Source organism: Cynocephalus volans, chromosome 3, assembly GCF_027409185.1.
Source record: "Cynocephalus volans isolate mCynVol1 chromosome 3, mCynVol1.pri, whole genome shotgun sequence".
In the NCBI taxonomy this organism is placed as follows: Eukaryota; Metazoa; Chordata; class Mammalia; order Dermoptera; family Cynocephalidae; genus Cynocephalus; species Cynocephalus volans.
The window spans coordinates 48869347-48887970 of record NC_084462.1 but is presented as its reverse complement, the minus strand read 5'-3'; the positions used below and the strand labels follow the sequence as shown (position 1 = coordinate 48887970).

Genomic DNA, 18624 nt, shown 5'->3' with positions numbered 1-18624 from the left:
CAAACTGGAAAAATGTTTATAACAAATTAACAAAGTACTTCTTTACTATCCAAACACATATTTTAGGAACAGATACTAAAGAAAAAGTCAAGCCAAACAGCTCAAGGGAAAATTGACAAGTAGTAACTACTTTTCTTATTTTGAGTTTTTAAAATATGCCAGACACTGAGCTAACTACTGAAATGCAGGTTTTTGTTTAATTCTAGCAAACATCTATGATACAGGGATTGTTGTTATTCCCATTTTGCAGAGAGAAAAGTTACAGCTCAGACTGTTTAAGTCAGTTTCCAAAAGTCATTCAACTTTTTAGAGATGTAGCCCAAACTCAGACACAAGTCAGTTTGCTTATAAATCGATTTTCTCAAGCACTTCCTAAAGAGTGGCCCCAGGCAAGGAAAAAAGCTGGAAATCACTGAGAAATAAATTAAAATGACCACCAAGCATATTAAAAGGTGTTCATATTTGCTTTTAATTTAAAGAAGTGAGAAAAACACATGCGTATATATATATACCTTACCACTCGATAGGTAAAGATTGAAAGCATTGATAACAGTCTTAACAAGAGGGTAAAATAACTGGAGTTCTCTCATTCTGTTGATGGAATTGTGGTTATCTACACAAATTAGACATTCTCTCTCAGCCTCAGTTTGCTCATCTGTAAAATGAAGATAATACTTGGCTAGTACAAGGCAAAAAAATTGAGAGATAAGCCTGTAAAGTAATGATGAAGACCAGTAAGAAGAAATAACATAGGCACTCATGTGCCCTCAGCAGGGTGTTGGATTTGCAGAGACTTCTAGGACTGCATGAGGATTTCCACAGTACATTCAATTCCACATCCCGTTCTACCTTTCTATGTCCACCCAAGTCATAGGAGGCAGTAGATAACAATGAAAAGGAGCCAGGGTCTCCATGAAAATAACATGTGGTGAAATCACCTATGTTGCCTGTGATTGGTGGTTTGATGGTTTATGGTCAAATGATCCCCCACCCATTTCAGGGCCCCATTAGTTTTCTGGAGTAAATGAATCTGGAAATTCTAAACATAAGTTATTAGAAAACACAAAAGCCCAAAAGCACTGTAATAAGATCCTGCCTTTTCTAAATATTTATTGGCAACCATGTGTTCACTGAGAGAGAAATATTGACTTGGAAGTGACCTAACTAACCTTTAGTTTTGAAGCTCTCCATGCACAGAGCCATTGTAGCAATACTGCAGTTTATAATAACTTTTGAGAGTTAAAAGTCTTCTCTTAGAAACTCCTGGTTCCAGGAAGGCAAAGTCACTGGTATCCTGACAAGCTGAATGAATGGCAATTAGCCCATGACTGTCTCCTCTAGAATGTTTTTCCCGTACCCAGTCAGTTTGGCAGACTTTTATCTCCAGGTTTTTAAAAAAAACTTTTCCAAAAGACCTTTTTTATTTATATAACTGTGAACATGAAATAAACATGACAAGATGGCAGTTTGCTGAGCATCAGAGGAAATAATACTTGTGTGGTTTGTCTACAGCACATTTAACTGGACGGTCCCATTCCTTTCGCTGCTGGCCTGTTTGATTCTGGCAGCCACCACAGTCATTTTGTATTTCATTCCACTACGGTACATCATTTTAATCTGGGGTAAGTTTGCATGGACTTTTTGCTAGCAATCAATTCCAGGTAAAAGCCAATTACTCAATTTTAAAGTGCGACTATAAACTTTAAATGTGCTCTTGTTGGCAATTAAACATGAGATTAAGGAAAGCATTTTGGGAACAAAAACTTCCAGGACCTCCCTGAAAAGGCCAGTTGCATGAACGATCAGCATAGATATTTATAGGCCTCTTGAATAATTGTGATCAAATAAAAATGTGATTGTGCATGCCATTTCCTTTTGGGCTTTTCTAGTCATAAATCCCCTTGAATAATTTATCACTGTGGCCCAGTAACTTGCCGGAAACACTGTTGTTCAAACAGTGAGCAAACACCTGCATCTTGCCCTTTATATTATGGAAAAGTAGATCTGGCTGCTGCCAGATTGCTCCTGACACTTCGTCTTTCCCGGAGGAAGAAATAACCTAACCCCATGCTTAAATCCAGAAGCAAGGAGGAGGCGGGGCGTTCTGTGACTACCTAACCAGTGCCTGAAAGGAGAGGAGGCTGTGTTTTACCAGGGGAAGTGGTGTGCCTCCATAAAGTTTAGCTGCTTTAAGAAAGTAACCAAAATGGCAAAATTGAAATAAATTCTGTAACTTGATTTAATATTCAAGCTAGCAATTGGACAAGATACAAGCAACTTTGTAGATGTTTGTGTCTGTTGCTGAGTGGGCTCTGGGTTGACAAAAGGAGAGTGCATTGCAGTGACTTAATTGTTAGTGAAGCAGTCGGCATTTGTCCAGAAGAGTCTCAGTCCTGGTTTTCCATTAGTTAGCTCCTATGACTGTGACCGAGTTCTCAACCATTGCCCCTTGTAGGGATCTTCCACTGTTAAGATGTTGAAGGAAATCACAAAGAGGAAAGACGGTGCGGAGATGTATTCATCCTTAACCAAAAGCTGAGAGCTTTCAAGTACGGGATAAAAGCTACAGTCTTTCTAAAACCATCAAGTGTAGACCTTTTCAAAGAGAATCCACAAAGGTAGAACCTGCTGACAAGGAAAGCCAAACCTGGGCATTCAGAAATGGAAGTCATGGGAAAAATAGAATGACTCATAAAATTACTGAGGGAGAACGATTTTGAGAGAGTATAATCCTCTATTTTGAGAGTATAATTCTGTTTTGCCTAGAAGATGAAAATCTTGTATAAAGAGGCTTCTCTCCTTCGCAACAAGTTCGGGAAAAGAAAAAAAGACTAATCCTCTCCTTAAGGGTCTGTTTTAATACTTGATGGTCTTCATTCTTGGGGAAAGTCTTCTTATATCCACGCATAGTGTTTGTTTCTTTGTTTTGTTTAATTGCAACAATTCTAGCACATTGGTCCTTAGGACAGATCATGGGAATCTCCAAGGCCCATTGATTAAGAAGTCATGTTTTGCAAAAGTATTTCCCTGAATATTTTATATACTGAATGTTATTTGTATAGTCCCAATAATCTCATTCCTTTTCAATTATTTTTTCTTAAGTATTAGTTTCCAAATCCACTTCCTGATCACATTTAGAAATAGATCTTAAAATTGTTGGCTGACCTTAACAGAATGTGGTTCAAAATTACAATCATTTGGCTAGTGTTTTGTTTGTTTTTAAGTCAATGTAAGTGGAATGCCATGGCCAGTGATTAAACACTGTTGCTCCTTGATTTTTCATCGTTCTGGTGTATACTTGATTTGTTTATATGCATCTTTCCCTCCACAGAGAAGGCTAATACTGTACTTCTTTCTTTGATCATCAATGTTTGAGATTCTAACCCCTCTTTCTCTTTACCAAATTAGTTGGACTTCTGATCTTATCCTCCAAGATGTTGGCAGCTTTCCAGCCACAACTTTTTGCATCTACTTAGTAAAACATTGCTCTATTTATTGTTCAGTTTATAGATAAAATTATTAAACAGTATGGAGTTTATTGTGTTCTCCTGGGCTGACAGTAACCCTTTGAGCCTTATACTCTGTGTCTGGTTCTTTGGTTTTGTATTCTAGACAGGAGTTTGTAGTTTATTGATGAGTTTGCAATAGATAATGTAGTCAAAAGCCTCGATGATCAACATGTGATCTATTGCCTTTTCTTATCATGTAAAACCTGCTATGCCATCTGGGAATGTATTCCGTAATTCCATTAGGACTTATTTTTTTCCAGGACAAGTTAGTTATTAGCAAGCATAGGCACAGGACATTCTTTTGCACATCTCTTATGTAATTGTATTCCCTGCAGAGACCTTCTCATGTAGAAGATGATAAATTTATATGTCTTAACTCTCTAGAGTTCTTTTTAACTTTGCTAAGGATCAGAGGACCTTCTTATCTTAGTTCCTTATTTATTTTCATTGAGTCCTAAAAATGATGAAAAAGATCAAAAAATTTTTGTTCAATGTTTTCAATCATTTGGAAAATTTTATTTAACTCTATGTACTAGATTTCCATATTCTATATACCCAAATAATATTTTTTGTTTAAGTGTTTAAGTATCAGAATTATTTTACATACACTCATGAAAACAGCCTAATTTCATAATGGCCATGGGGAATGTTCCTGGACTCAGCAAATTCATTGGAAGGTTTTGATGGGTGAGATACTTTCTTTCCTCTTTAGTACTGTAATTCCTAATGCAGCTACATATAGATAATAGCTGTTTAATGAGTACTAGAAAAATATTTTATGAGTGAATGAGTCTGCAAGCTTAATACCTGTGCTCTACATCGATGACATTTTGTTGGGCCTACCACCTCTCTTGTGTGGGAGTGTGATTTTTGAAAATTAAGTGACAAGTAGGTTTTAAGAGGGGTATCTGAAATTTTCTTCAGGAAACATTATCTAACGGATTTTAGTCACTTATTCAATGTATGTATTTCCAGAAGGTAGAGAGACATTTCTTAGAATTAGAGCCCATGTGGGTTTTCTGTTCTTTTTAAGAGTTTTCTCATAGTCCTTCTATTCTGTTCTTCATCATAGATGATTAAATTATAGTTTTCCAGTTCTGGTCTCAGCCACTTTTGTTTTTTCAAGGTAGAAATTTTGAGCTGTTTGCAAGAAGGAACCATGACTTACTTAACATGGTGCCTCCATTTGGTGCACAATATCTCTTCTGTGGAAGGCACTCGGGCTTTGATAAATGAACAAGGGAGGACCCTCTGCTCCACTCCTACCAATGTATTGCAGTTGGGGCTACATGCCAGTCACTCATATAAGTATCTAAAACATAGTGTTATAATTCTGTTTCAAGTGGTGGTTATTCTCAAGTGGCCAAATGTGCAAAGTGCAAAGCAGGCATGCAAGTTTTTATTTCTTCTGACATTCTCCAAGTGATTTTTTTTTTTTAAGCTAGAGGGCTCATTTCACCCCACTGATTGTTCAGTCTGTGATCTGGGACCACTAAATGGTAGTCCCAACATTCCCAAATGTTATGCCTTGATATTTAGATACCATTTGCTTTTTTCCTTTCTTTGGCTAAAAAAATTTTTTACAGCAGATATATTCTCTATCTGTATCATTTAGGTTAGAAAAAAATCTACAGAGATGTCTAGCATGCTACTGGATAAAGCTGCAACTTTCAGTGTGGGTGTGTGACCCATGCCTGATTTATCAATACTCTTTTCCATCACCGCCTCCTTTGTCTTCTTGGCTTATTGACATCTACAGTAATGATGGGAGCCCCTTACATTGTTGAGGAATTTCAGATTACAGAATCCTTTTGCCTATATCATCTGAGGTCATTCTTCCATCGACCCAGGAAACTATACAGGGCAGCTCTTTATTATTCAAATTTTAATATATAAAATCTGAGTTTCAGGAAGGTTATGTGATTTGTCTGAAATCACACAGTTAATACACAGTGCAGCCAGAACTGGAGCCTAGGTATTTCTGCACCATAACTGATGTCATCTTGCCCCTTTGCTCCTTCAAGATGACCAAGGGGTCTGTGATCTCCTGTTGACACTTGGTCTCACACAGAGATAATATGGCAGAATCACTAAAACGTTTGGACCTGAGACACCTTAAAAAATAAGGTGTGCTTCAGAAGCATTCAATCTGAGTGCCTTATAATTTTTATTCTAAGTTTTTCAAACATAGTCTCAGTGCATTGTGGGCTACTTCTGCCTTTATTGGTACATTTGAGCTACTGTGCAGGTTTATAATCTTCTCAGTGACTAAGAATGCAGTGTTTTGATCAGCTGTGATATTATCCCTGCCTTGCTGTTCATTGTAAAGACTCCAGATGCGCACACTATATATAATTAACAATAGAAGATATATCTTTTCTCAATACGTCTTTGTCTCCCTTCATCGTTTTGCCTTGTCTGTTTTCTTTTGCCAAAAAGCCCATGCTACAATTAAATGTCTTTAGAATAACACAGTGAGAGTATTTTAGTTTAAAGGAACGCCGGGGGAAATTTTAGCTAGAAATGTGAAGCTTGCTGTGGGGGTAGCAAGAAGAAAGGCAGAGTGCAGCTTTGACTTGAGGGAAAGGGGATCATTTGCTAGAAACCCTCCTCAGCCCAGCCACCAAGCCACCACTTATCCATGAACAATGACTTGCTCCCATTTGCAAAGCAGATGTAAATCTGACCCTCTGAAGAAATGGACTGGAGGTTGGCATTGTGTCGGGTATAATGCCATGCAGGAAGTCCAATTCTTAGGTAAAAGCAATGTAATGTTTAATGAACGAAGAAAAACATCAAACGTTTTTTGTGTTGGGGACTGTTGAACAGTTAAATGTTACCTTGGCTTCTGAGTAGGAGCCGTTCAGAGGACAACGCAGCTAAGAATTCATTCAGCACCATTGGGACTGACAGGCCTTCAGATATGATCCTTGTTAAACAAGCACCCTGTGGCAAAACTTCAGAAGGCCACCCAGTCTTTCTGCTTCTAAAACTCAACAGGAATAAAAAAGGTTGACATTTGGTGAAAAGACTACAGCTTATGAGCTTTGGATGGATACAGGCAAAGCCGCTCCAAGGAGCAGAGCAGAAGATAAGGGAACTCCCCACTAAAGAGCAGACCAGTGGCAGAGCATGTTCTGGACATGCCCAGGTGCAGCCACCAAGGAGGGATGTCCTATGGTACTCTGACATCTTAAAGACTGCACCCCTTCTTAATTATCATCACCCCCATCCTAAAATAGCATGCTCTCCATTGCCCAGACAAACCCACGCACCAGTGTTGTGGTTCAGAAATTAAGTTAACAACCATAGTAAGATAATTTTCCAATAATAACTTTTCACAGTTTCCTGCTGCATCAAAGTACGATCAACATGTCAAGTTCTGTTCTGCCGTGAGAGACGACAAACCTGTGAAAATGAGCTGGAGGTGGGGGGAGATAGATGGCTGTATTTATTTGTAGCGACAAAAAAACAACTCCCGCCCTCAGCCTCCCACTGCTACATTTGGTCCAGAGCCTCCAAGTAGGGACTTGTTTGGGCTAATGAAGGCCTTTTCCCATCTGGGACATTTGTTTTCATAGCAGAGGAGGCTGTTAATCAGCGTCTTCCAAAAAAGCCAATGAGCTCCCCAGTTTTGGCGTGTATTTCTGCTGCCCTGCTGCTGGGATTATAATGGGATTTTCACAGCTGAAGAAGACAGAGCCCCGCTTCCACAGCCCTCCTTCCTTCCTTCAGGAAAAGGCATTTGTGAATGATTCCACATGACAGCAACATGTGCATGACTTGAGGTCTGGTAATTGTTTTCACACTAATTTTTACTTGTGAACACACCCTCCTCTGCTAGTCAGGGAAGTTTTTAAGGATGGATGGATAGATGGACAGATAAAGAGATCTCTGGTGTTTCTATTTTTCAGGCATAAATAAATTTACTAAGAAACTTCGAAATCCCTATGCCATCGACAATAATGAGCTTCTAGACTTCCTCTCCAGGGTACCGTCTGATGTTCAAAAGGTACGTAATGAATGGTCACCACCAACAGGGACCCCAACACCGAAGTCTGGCCAGCCCCAGAGCTGGAGGGGCACAGGGCTGTGCTTGTGTGGGTAATTGAGATAAGGAATCAGAAAATCCTTAAAGAGGCCTGGCTTGCAGGGAGGTGGCAAGAAAACATTTGTCCAAAGCATGAGATGATTGGGGAAAATTAACCTGAGAGAGAGCTACTTAAGAAAGATCTGGAACTCATACTGCGTGGCCACAGCATGCTGGTGTTTGTCCCCTTTTTGATTGCTTGCCTCCATAAAGAGGATAAGATGGGCTCCGTGAGTGGAACTGCATGAGCTCCAACACTGGAGAGGTTTGCTTTTTTTCTTCCTCTTCCAGATGACAGGCATTTTAGGGGAAGTAGGAGACCAAAGGATTATTCTTTTTACTCTTGTCTGCCCCGATTATCTCCTAGGCCTCCCTTCTGTCCCCTTCCCTCTGAAGACTTAGGGACACTGGGGGAAAAGCCCCCACTTACTCTAATACACAAAGAGGCAGAGACGGCATGAAATAATTTGAGATCAATCAGAAGTATTATTCACAGGTAATGGTCACTTAGTCCAGCAGCGTCCCATTTCTGTGGATACATGGAGATTAACGAAGGCAACAATACCAGAAAGTCCTGTAGAGTAGCCCGACCCGGGGCCCTGCTGATCAGCCTGCCACAAATCCTGAGGAAGGAGGACAGGCTGCGATTTCTCTAATGGAGAATACAGATCACTGGATAGGTAGATGGAGAGACCGTGGCATGATCTACCAATATGATCAAAGGCACAATCCTTTATGATCTGAGCCAATCCCAAATCAAGTATCGATTTTCATCCCTGGGCCACTAACGTAATTGGTTCCCGGGTAGCTCCGGGTTGACTACAGAGACATGGAACTGAGTTTTTTTCCCCTTTATTCCAAGTTTTAGAGGTTATAATTGACACTCTTTTTCTTTAACCTTCATCTTATGATGTAATTAGCTGTTAAAAGACATTCCATAAAGATGAATTTCCTCTTTAATATTTGCATTACGTAATGAAAAAAGAATAACCTGGCCCCTGTTTGTTGTGCACTGAAGATTGACAGGTATGTCCTCCTCTGGTCCCCTAGGGGACCTTCACAAAACACTCTACAGAAAGGGTGCTTTTTTCATTTATCTGCTTTTGACAAAGTATAGCCTGACTTATGTGACTGGGCATGATGTCCTTGGGGAGTTTGGCACAAATGCTAAAAATAGTAAGCTCATGTGGTCTGTAATGCAATATTTTAAATAAAGCCATTCTACCACCAGCCTATCAAAGGCCACACACCAAAGCATTAAGTTTGCAATGTACCATCACTTGAGTCGCAGTGTGAGCTCACGCTGTATGCCTGAAGAGTAGAAATTTCCATCAAGTCCCCCTCAAGGATTGTCAGTGCACAGTCCAAGCACCAACCCTTACAGTGGTCATCCAGTTAGAGTCGGCATGATTACAAAGGGATACAAAAGAGCATTCCAGAAAGATAAACGCTGGGCTAGTAAGATCCTCCCTGTATCACCTGGGGCACTTTCTAAAAACACAATGACAGTTTGCCACTGGGGACTCCCCGAGTACTCATATTTATCACAGATGTTTTAGCCACTGCATTGTAAGTGAAATTAATTTTTAAGAGAAATCTATATAAGTCTGGGGCCCAGTATCAGTTTCAGCATTTTTTCCCTCTCGGGCAAAATAAATATATAATTTGCTGAGATTTTTTTCCCCAAGATTTTAGATATTTTTATATGAATAATGCTCAGTAAGTTGCTGTATCATGTACTAAGATAAACATCCCAAGAGGCAGTCATTAAGCCTACTTACGGTTGAAAAGGGGCACACGCAAAACTGAGATCATCTAGCAGTGCCAAGAGCAGGTAGAAACCCATGCATCTCATTAGAAAAATCTGCTTTTAATATTTTGGTTTCAAGAAATGATGCATGACTTTTCAAATCCTTCCTGCAATTAATCCCTCCATGTTCCTGTGTTTAGAAAATGATTCATTACCTTTGAACCTTCCTTCCTTTGCCTTGGTTTGTCCTTGGGGAGCCATTAACACACACTGTGGTGAGCTAGGGTTACCTAACCACCAGCATCACGTCTGTTTGTTTTCACAGGTGCAGTACACGGAATTGAAACTCTGCAGCAGCCATAGCCCCCTGCGGAAAAAGCGCAGCGCTCTCTAGGACACACAAGGGCACTGGGCACCAGCACCCGAGATTGTGCTTGGTTGAGCAGACCAATGTTACGGCTGTTTCATTGGTACCCACAGTGTCCTTTTGAACTGTGTGCTGTGTGCAGCCCTCTGCAGTCTCCTCCCTTCTTCCTATGCACAGAGTCACCCACGTGTGAGTGCACAGCCCCATGCAAGGGTGGCCTAGGTGCATAGAGGCCCAGCCCAGCAGAAGGAAGCAATCGCCAGACCGCAGAAGACTAACATCTGTTCTCTAATGGGAGATAAAGCAGGGCTGCCATGGGTCTGAACAGCTAGGAGACCACTTGATTGCAGAGTGATGTTGAACTTGTTTTTACACCTCCAACAGATTCTCCTTAAGATTCAGTTAGTTCCACCCCACCCCCACACTCCTTTCAGATTATTGTTCGGGTGAGTAAGTTTCTGCTGTGAGCTAACAAGTCATTGATAGCCATCTTCTGTCCAAATAATGTACATTAGAAAAAGATTTTTTAATAATGACCAGAATTAGCCCAAATCTTTAGGAATCCTTCTCCTGTGATTGCTAAGGGCCTTTATGTAAATTTTTGGTAGACCCCCTCGGTGCTGGATGTCAGCTGCCTCGGCGCCTATTGCTGGCAATGGGTGACCCAGGTAGGGCCCAAGGGACTCACTGGAAGAGTGAGGGTTTCATGAAAGTATTTGGTTTCCTTAAAACGTCATTTCTTCTCACTTTACTTTTTGCTTATTTCCAAAATAAAATGTCAATAATCTGCTTCAGAAGGGTGGGAGAGGATGAATGAGTGAATTCTGAGAGTATTTAGAAAGTCGAAGGGCTGGAGAGCAAGGGACTAATAAATGAAGCTACTGATCTTATTATCGTAATCATTTCATTTGCCTGAATGTTTTGAGTAGAAGGTAAAAATACTTTGTCCAAATTTATCTCTTGTTCTTCTTAGGGACAAAATAAGTCACATACAATAAAAATTTATTTCAGAACCCATTCCTAGAAAAGTACTACTCAAAATCCTCCTTTGATACCATCTGACTCCTGCAGATCCCACCTTCCCATGGTACTCTCCCCCCCACCCCCACCAAGTAAAAATGCTAATTTTGTGCATATATAAAATGTATGCAAATATCTTTCTGTTCAGATGATATTTAAGTTACTTTGTATGTGCAGTTTTATATATGTATATGTATTATAAAGAAAAATTGAGGTAAAATACCTAATTTAATAGTGTTTACTATGAGATTTTTTTTTTTTTGGTCTCTGGGTTGTAATTTAATAATCTTCAAACAAAATGTTTATGAAAAATGCCAAAGATTCTAAATGTTATCGTCCCATGTCTGTTTTTCTTCATGTTGTATCTTCCTGGGTTGCTTTCTGGCTGAGCCAGATTTCTGCATGATTTGATTTACTTCAAGTTAATGAAGCTGGCTGGAAAAGAGCCTTGCAGAAATTATAAAAGCTCCAGTAAATCTCTTAGTTGTACATACAATAGATACCCAAGAACCTCTTTTGTTAAACCAGTTACTCAATCTTCTGTGTAAACAATGCCTCATTGTCTTGTTCCTACCATCTAGTTTATCATAGTCTGTCATTTTGTAATGACCCAAGTCAGACATTTTTAAACAGACATGTGAGATCTGATCACTCATTCCAATGAAAACTTTCAGCAGCAAAATAACCCCTTATTTATGTAAAAGTGGAACTAATACTTTATTGTTGTTCTTTTGCTATAGAATTTCAAAATGAAATAATTCACCGGATGAGAAAGCATCCTTAGTTAGACGTATTTTCTCTGTAGCCCAACTGGAATTCTCAGCCTTAAGTTTAGGACCCAAGCACCAGCTGGGATACAAAAGCAGGACCCAATCAACCTTTAATAAATTGTATATGGAAAACAATTGTTAATTTATTACGTAGCCATTGGATGTTAAAAATGAATGTTGGTTATAAGTGAAATGTTAAGATTTATACAAGTAATTAGAAACTTTTAGGAAAGATTCCAGAATGCTTTAGATAAAATGTATGGATTATGGATTCACAGTATGATCATTAAAGATAATTAAATAGGAATGTTGAAGTCTTGCCAAGCCTTCCTGATTCTCTTCTCAAACCTCGTACACCCATTTCTAGGCCTGCCTGGATGTCTTACCGGCATCCACACCTCAGCAAGTCAGAAACTGAGCATCCCTCTGTGTCTTCAAGGCCCCATAGTCTCCTTCTAACTTCTTTATTTCCCTTATTAGAACTAGTGTCTTCTGGGCAGGAAGCCTCTCAGGCATCCTCTTTTCTGTTCCTCATATTTTCCCCCCATCTCCTAACCCATGAAATCCAGTAGACCCAGTGTTGACATGTTATCCCATCCACTTCTGTCGTGATTGCCGCCACTCAAGTTGAAGCCTCCATAACCTCTTACAAGTCATGGTAGGGGTGCCAAGTATATTACCCCAGGTTAATTCTCATTCAGACTATTCTTTTTACTTGGAACGACCTCTCCCCAATTTCTGTCTGTGCAGATTCTACTCACCTTCAAAACATTCAAGGCAGGAGACTTTCTTAGTCCTTTGGCTGGATTAGGTCACGACCTCTTTTGCATTCTCACATCATATATATTTTTCTGGCATTTGCCATAGGTCATAGTTACCAGAGGCCTAGACTCCCACTGTCCTCCACTGGATATCCCATTCTAGCTGGCACCTAATCCAGTAGACACTTGGGAAATACATGTTTAACCAACTGGGTCATAGATGATTTTTTTCTCTGCCCTTCTATGTGCTGCTGTCAGAACAGAGGGCTGTGCTGGGTAGATTACTGTGGTTTGTTCTGGGGGATGATTTCTTGCACTAAGCAAGAAGATTATTTTGTGTAATATTATTTATAATCCCTGGCTGTGCTAATCATAAACTTTTAAATAATATCTTACATTTGGGAAAGTTCTTACGTACATATCAAAGGAAAATGTTTATTTGTGGGTGCTGAAACAATCTTTTGATTCTTTTTTCTTGTAATTTATCATTCAACAAACATATATTGAGCACTGATGATATACCTGAACAGAACAGACTGTATTCCCTTGGTAAAGCCAGACATTCAAGATACTTCCAAGCAATGGCATGATACCCTCTGATTCAAGTTTGAAAAAGATCATTCTGGATGCAGTGGGTAGACTGGCAGAGAAGAGCTATAAGCTGACTGTAGTACACCTCATAAATTAATGGTATCCTGGACTTCCAAATAGTAGCACTGGAAGAAGAAAAATATAAGTAAAATTAAAAGATGATTAGGAGATAAAGTGAGTGGAACTTAACAATTGCTTGACCACAGGGTGAGGGAGAGAGTAGAGTCCAGCATGGCTCTGTCTTCCTGTCTTCAGGTCTAGGAAGATGGTGGTATCTTTTGCTAAGGGAGAGAACTATAGGAACTGCCATGTAAGGAACTGCATGAGCCCAATTTTTGACAGTGTTGAATTTGAGGTTCCTGAGAAGCCTCCAAATGGGTATGACAAAGAGGTAACTAATATATGGATATGGCGTTCAGAGAAGAGGTGCACATGTGAAGGCCACTGAAGTTATGTGCTGCAAGCAATTGAATCTTGAAGAACTCAACACTCAAAGCCATATAGATAAAGATGAGTCAGTTAAGAGTGTAAATGGAAATGGGAGTAAATGGGAAGGGTTATGTAGAAAAGAGGAAAGCAGTAGCACGTGTTGACCTAGAATTCAGTGATAGAGCATGTTTCAAGAAAGCAGGTGTGGTCAGTAGTGCCAGATGCTCAGGGAAGCTGAGAACAGAATAACAATGACCTTAATGACATGGCAGTGGGGGAACATTGGCAAAGAGTCATTTCAGTGGAGTGAAAGGAATGGAAACCAGAATTGAGAAGTTGAGAAGTGAGTGAATGTAGGAAAGTGGAGCCTCTGCATGGAGGTACCTTGAAAAGTTCCACTGTGAAGGAGAAAGGAGAGAGAGGGCAGTGACTAGGGATGAACGAAGGCATATGGAATGATTTTGGCAAGGAAACAAATTAGGTGTATCATAAACTCAGGGTATACCTATTAGCTATGAAAAATTTTTCATGGGTATGAGATGGAGTTACCATATTTGCTACTTAAAACTATGATCTGTCAAAACCCAGCTTTTTTATGTAGTAGCAGTCTTACAGCAACAGAACAGTTGAAAACTTAAAATATCTTCTGAAAATACATTCAATAGTCAATTGATAATTAAATGAAAGCTGAAATCCTAGAGACTGACTTCAAACAGAGTGGCTTAAAACATGCAGCTCTCTGTATAAAGCCTGCTGTTCTGTCCTGGCCTCTTAACGTGATGATTTACGTGGGGACAATGGATATTCAAACACATGAGAATGTGAATATTTAATAGCACTTGTCCAATGCTACCTACTTTCTACGTGTTTTAAATGTAATAGCTCATTTAATAATAATTGTTATTATAAAAAACCAATGAAATTCCTCCAAATACTTAAGAAAAAAAAAAAAAAACATTAGACAAATTTTCCTAGAAAATAGCAAACATTTCCTGCACATTTTATGAGACCAGTATAATCCTCATTCCAAAACCCAAAAAAGTTATACAGAAATAGAAAATTACTTACCAAAATCCCTTATGATCATAGATGTATGATTATTAAAAATATGCAAGCCTCTATAAACAATGAAAGAAAGAAGATAAATAAGTGAAGGGATTTGTGGATTAGAAAATTCAATATATTAAAATGTCAGTAGATTGACAACAATAAAAATTGGGGAATTTTTTTGCAGAAATTGATCAGCTGATTTTAAAATTAGATAGAAATGCAAGAGTCCAAGATAACCAAAGCAATCTTGCAGAAGATTAACAATGTATTATACAGCTATTCTAACAATGTGGTATTTGCACAAGGATAGACAGATCTAAGAGGCAGAAAAGACCAGAAGCAGACCCACACATATTTGGTAACCTGTAACCTAACTTATGTCAAAGGTAACATATTTGTAGTACATAGGGAAAAGACCTTTTTTAATAATGATGCTGGGTCATTTTAGTATCCACATGGATGAAATGAATTTCAACCCCTTCCTTATACCATACACAAATATCAATTCCATACAAACAGCAGATCCAAAAACAGAAGACAAAGATTTCAGAAACAGACAGGAAAATATGTCTGTGTAATAAGTAAAACTTTCTTAAACTAGGAACAGAATGTTAATCATAAAGGAAATAGCGTAATAAATTGGAGAACATTAAAATTAATCCTTTCCTCAAAAAAAAAAATGACAAGGAGTGAAAGGATAAGGCACAAAGTGGGAGGAGATATAATTTTATTATGTATCAAATCCGAAAAGGACTCTTACCCAGAATACATAAAGAACTTCTACAATGAAAAGTCAGATAACCTAGTAGAAAAATTGGCAAAAGACTTAACAGGCACTTCACAAAACAGCGTATCCAAATCACCAATGAACGTATAAAAAGTTGCTTAGCATCATTAGTCAACAGGCAAATAAAACTGAAACTGAACAATGAAACAACTACACATAGCCAGAATGGCTAAAATAAAAAAAGTCAATATCAAGTATTGTCAAGGGTACGGAAAACAAAATTCTCATACACTGCTGGTGCATGTAAATGTAACTTGGTACAACCACTTTGGAAAACTGGCAGTATCTGTTAAAACTGACCACATGCTATGCTATGACCTTTCCCCAATTTTACTCTTAGGTATATAACCAAAAGTGTGTGCATATTGTCAATAAAAGACATGTCCAAGGTTATTCATGGCAGCAGTACTTATATGACTCCAAAACAGGAATATTTCCATCAATATCTGAGTTGATCAACTATAAAATGGAATACCATACAGACATGAAATTTAAAAAAAAAATAATGTTTCATGCAACAAGATGGATTAATTTCACAATGTTGACCAAAAGAAATGAGACTCAAGCACAAACAAATGCAGTATATGATCTCATTCATGCCAAGTTCAAAGATAGACAAGACAAAATCTACAGTGCTGGAAGTCAGGAGGAGAAGAGTAGTCACTGAAAGGGGTTCTGAGTGGGCTCCTGGGATGATAGTAATGTTCTTTTGTTTTCGTCTGGATTCTAATAACATGAACTTGTTCACTTTGTGAAAATTTGTCAAGCGGTAAACTTACAACTTGTGTAATCTTTTGCATGTTTACTAAAAAGAAAAGATATGAAGTATGACCATTTTATCCCTACTGTACCGTTAAAGAAACTGAGGCCAATCACTGTTAAGTATTTTAAACAGGAAAAGAGAGCCAATCACAGTTTTTTAGATTTAAAATGTATTTCCAGGACTGGACAATTAGCTCAGTTGGTTAGAGCACAGTGTTACAACACCAAGGTCAAGGGTTCAGAGCCCCATACCACCAGCCACCCCCCCCAAAAAATAAAATGTATTTCCAAAAATCAATTTGAATAAATGTTTAAATTTTGTGTAAGGATTGGGAATAATTTTAAGCAACAAACTGAAAGAAGACTGTTCTTAAATAGTTATTGTATTTGAATATTTAATTCTCAACACAAATCTATCATTTTTAAACAATTTCCATTATTATTTCCATTATAAAATGACTTGCCCTAACTGATCACCTACTGTAGCATTAGAAAGTCACTTTAAACAAGCCAACTGGCCCACACAATCTCAAGATCTGAAGTGTTTGAGAAAGTTTAATTTTTTTACAGGTAATACTTATGTTCATTTAGCATGGCATCCTGGGACTCCATCTCTCACATGAATAATTCTTTTTTTTTTAATGTATTTTTCACACATTAAAGCTTGTTGAGCAAGGTCATAAAACTTACATAAAAAATACATAGCCAAGGAAGGCTATGTAGTTTTTCTCCCATGGGAAGAAATAAATACACAAATATGTATGCATATATATGAACACAAACGAGCATACTTCCAAAAGTTTATGGGAAAACAGAATTAAAAGATAATATGAATCTGTCTATGAACTTTTTGAAGACCCCTCATATATCCCTATATTTGTATCTACACATACGCATATATTCATACATTTTTGTATAATTCACACTTTTTGTATAATTTCCAATAATTGATCCATAGACTCCAATTAAGAATGCAGGAACATGTGTTTTCAAGAGAAATAAAGTCTTCCTCCTGCTGCATTTGAAACCTCTGTGTGGAGAATGTTTTGCTAGAAGCCCAATGTCAGTAGCCTTCTCAATGCCAGAATTCAATTCATTCATTATTTAATCCATTTTTTTCTCTCGGAAGATTATATTATGATATTATTTACAGCTGAGAAATCTGAGATTCCATTTTTCCTTCCTTTAATTCATTACAATAATACATACAAGCTTCTCTTCCCCATGTATCCTCATTATTAGATCAAAACACTGGTCGGAAAAGTAAAAACACATGAATCATTTGTTTAACTGCATAACAAATAGGTGGCATAATTGACTTAGTATGCATCCAGTAGATAAATTATGATCTACATAGTAGTAAGTGCTCGCCATGTATTTGTTTGGTTGTTTGTTTTTTTAGCTCCCAAAAGGCCCGTACACAGAAGGTGTGGTCCACCAAAGAAAAGTTAACAGGGACAAGTGGAACATTCTTTGCACAGCTAAAGGAGATAGCAGTTTCTTTTTCTCTAATCAAGGCATAGATCGCCTGAATTTTATGTGTACTGCATATTGGGCTAAGCTTAGGTAGAAACTGCAGGTTGCTGGACTAGGAGCTGGTATGACAAGTTGGAGAAAGTCTCTGTGTGACTTTGAGACATAGTTGGACAGCAAAGAACCAAAGGACAGGTTCTCTGGTCACGCAAAGAGCCATAATCTGGGCAGAGCTGAGCTCACAAGGGGAGAGACACACAGGCCTGTTTTGTCTAAGACTCTGAAACTTTTGTCCTTTGCTGTGCTTATTGTTATCTTCAGGTAAAACAACTTTTGTTCCAGGAATTTAGAAGTGCTACCTAGCCTATAATTCTGGTAGAGGAAAAAAAAACCTGTATCAAGTACTTCTAAGAATATTGTCTTTCATATTGTCTACATTTCTCTTTCATAATATCTACATGTCCATGTTTAAGTTACCTGAAATGATTGTGCTGTATATTCTTCTCTCTTCCAAAAAACTAATAAAGATGCTAAAACAGGTCACCATATAACTGATTCCTTTGGCCCACTGACCAGATGACCTCTCTTTAACTGGATCCAGTAGCATTTATCACTACCACCATCTTAACTAATATAAGTGGTTTTCAACCTAACAGTCTGTATTTTTTTCCAGCAAATTAAATTTAAAATTGAAGTTTTGTGAGACCCCACTGAATCTTCTATTTATTTTAAATGACAAACAGATCTTATGGTTATTTCCCTCCAGCCCTCTCTCCCACCTTACTATTCTCATGTTTAAGCTTCATAATTTATATTTGCTTATAAGACTCTAGGACTAGTTACAATCGTGCTGGTCACTACCATTTAGTGATGGTCATTAATATTCAATGCACTTTGATATTGTAGTTTTAGTCAATTACAAAAATAGTTTGCATAATTAACATGGCTTGGTCTGTCTGGGCTTAAGGATTTGATCTGTGCTGTAATTCTTGATTTTACATGAACCACTTCAGAAGAGTCATGGTTTGGTGGGGCATGGGAGAGAGGCTGGGGTCAGAGTGGCAAAATATTCTCAGGCTTGGGCAATTTTATGACAATTGACTTATAACAAAGTGCCTTCCTGATAGTCTTTTCTCTTGCTTCTTACAAATGGTTACTTTGTCAAGCTGTCAGTTTCTATCTAGTATTTTTATTCCTGTGAAAGATTTCCAAAACAGTGTCTCATTCAATAATAAATGCCACTTTTCTCCTAACCCTTAGTTTCT

General features: G+C 38.2%; 1 protein-coding gene across 4 annotated transcripts in view; it reads left to right on the top strand.

Annotated features, from left to right (window-relative positions):
• Positions 1-9743, top strand: part of MCTP2 (multiple C2 and transmembrane domain containing 2) — a 185183-nt gene extending 175440 nt beyond the window's left edge. For all 4 annotated transcript variants that reach the window (XM_063089286.1, XM_063089283.1, XM_063089282.1 and 1 more), the window contains 3 exons: positions 1513-1622; positions 7424-7521; positions 9675-9743. In XM_063089286.1, the coding sequence (XP_062945356.1) occupies positions 1513-1622; positions 7424-7521; positions 9675-9743 (277 nt within the window). The remainder of the gene's footprint in view (positions 1-1512; positions 1623-7423; positions 7522-9674) is intronic.
• Positions 9744-18624: the final 8881 nt, after the last annotated feature.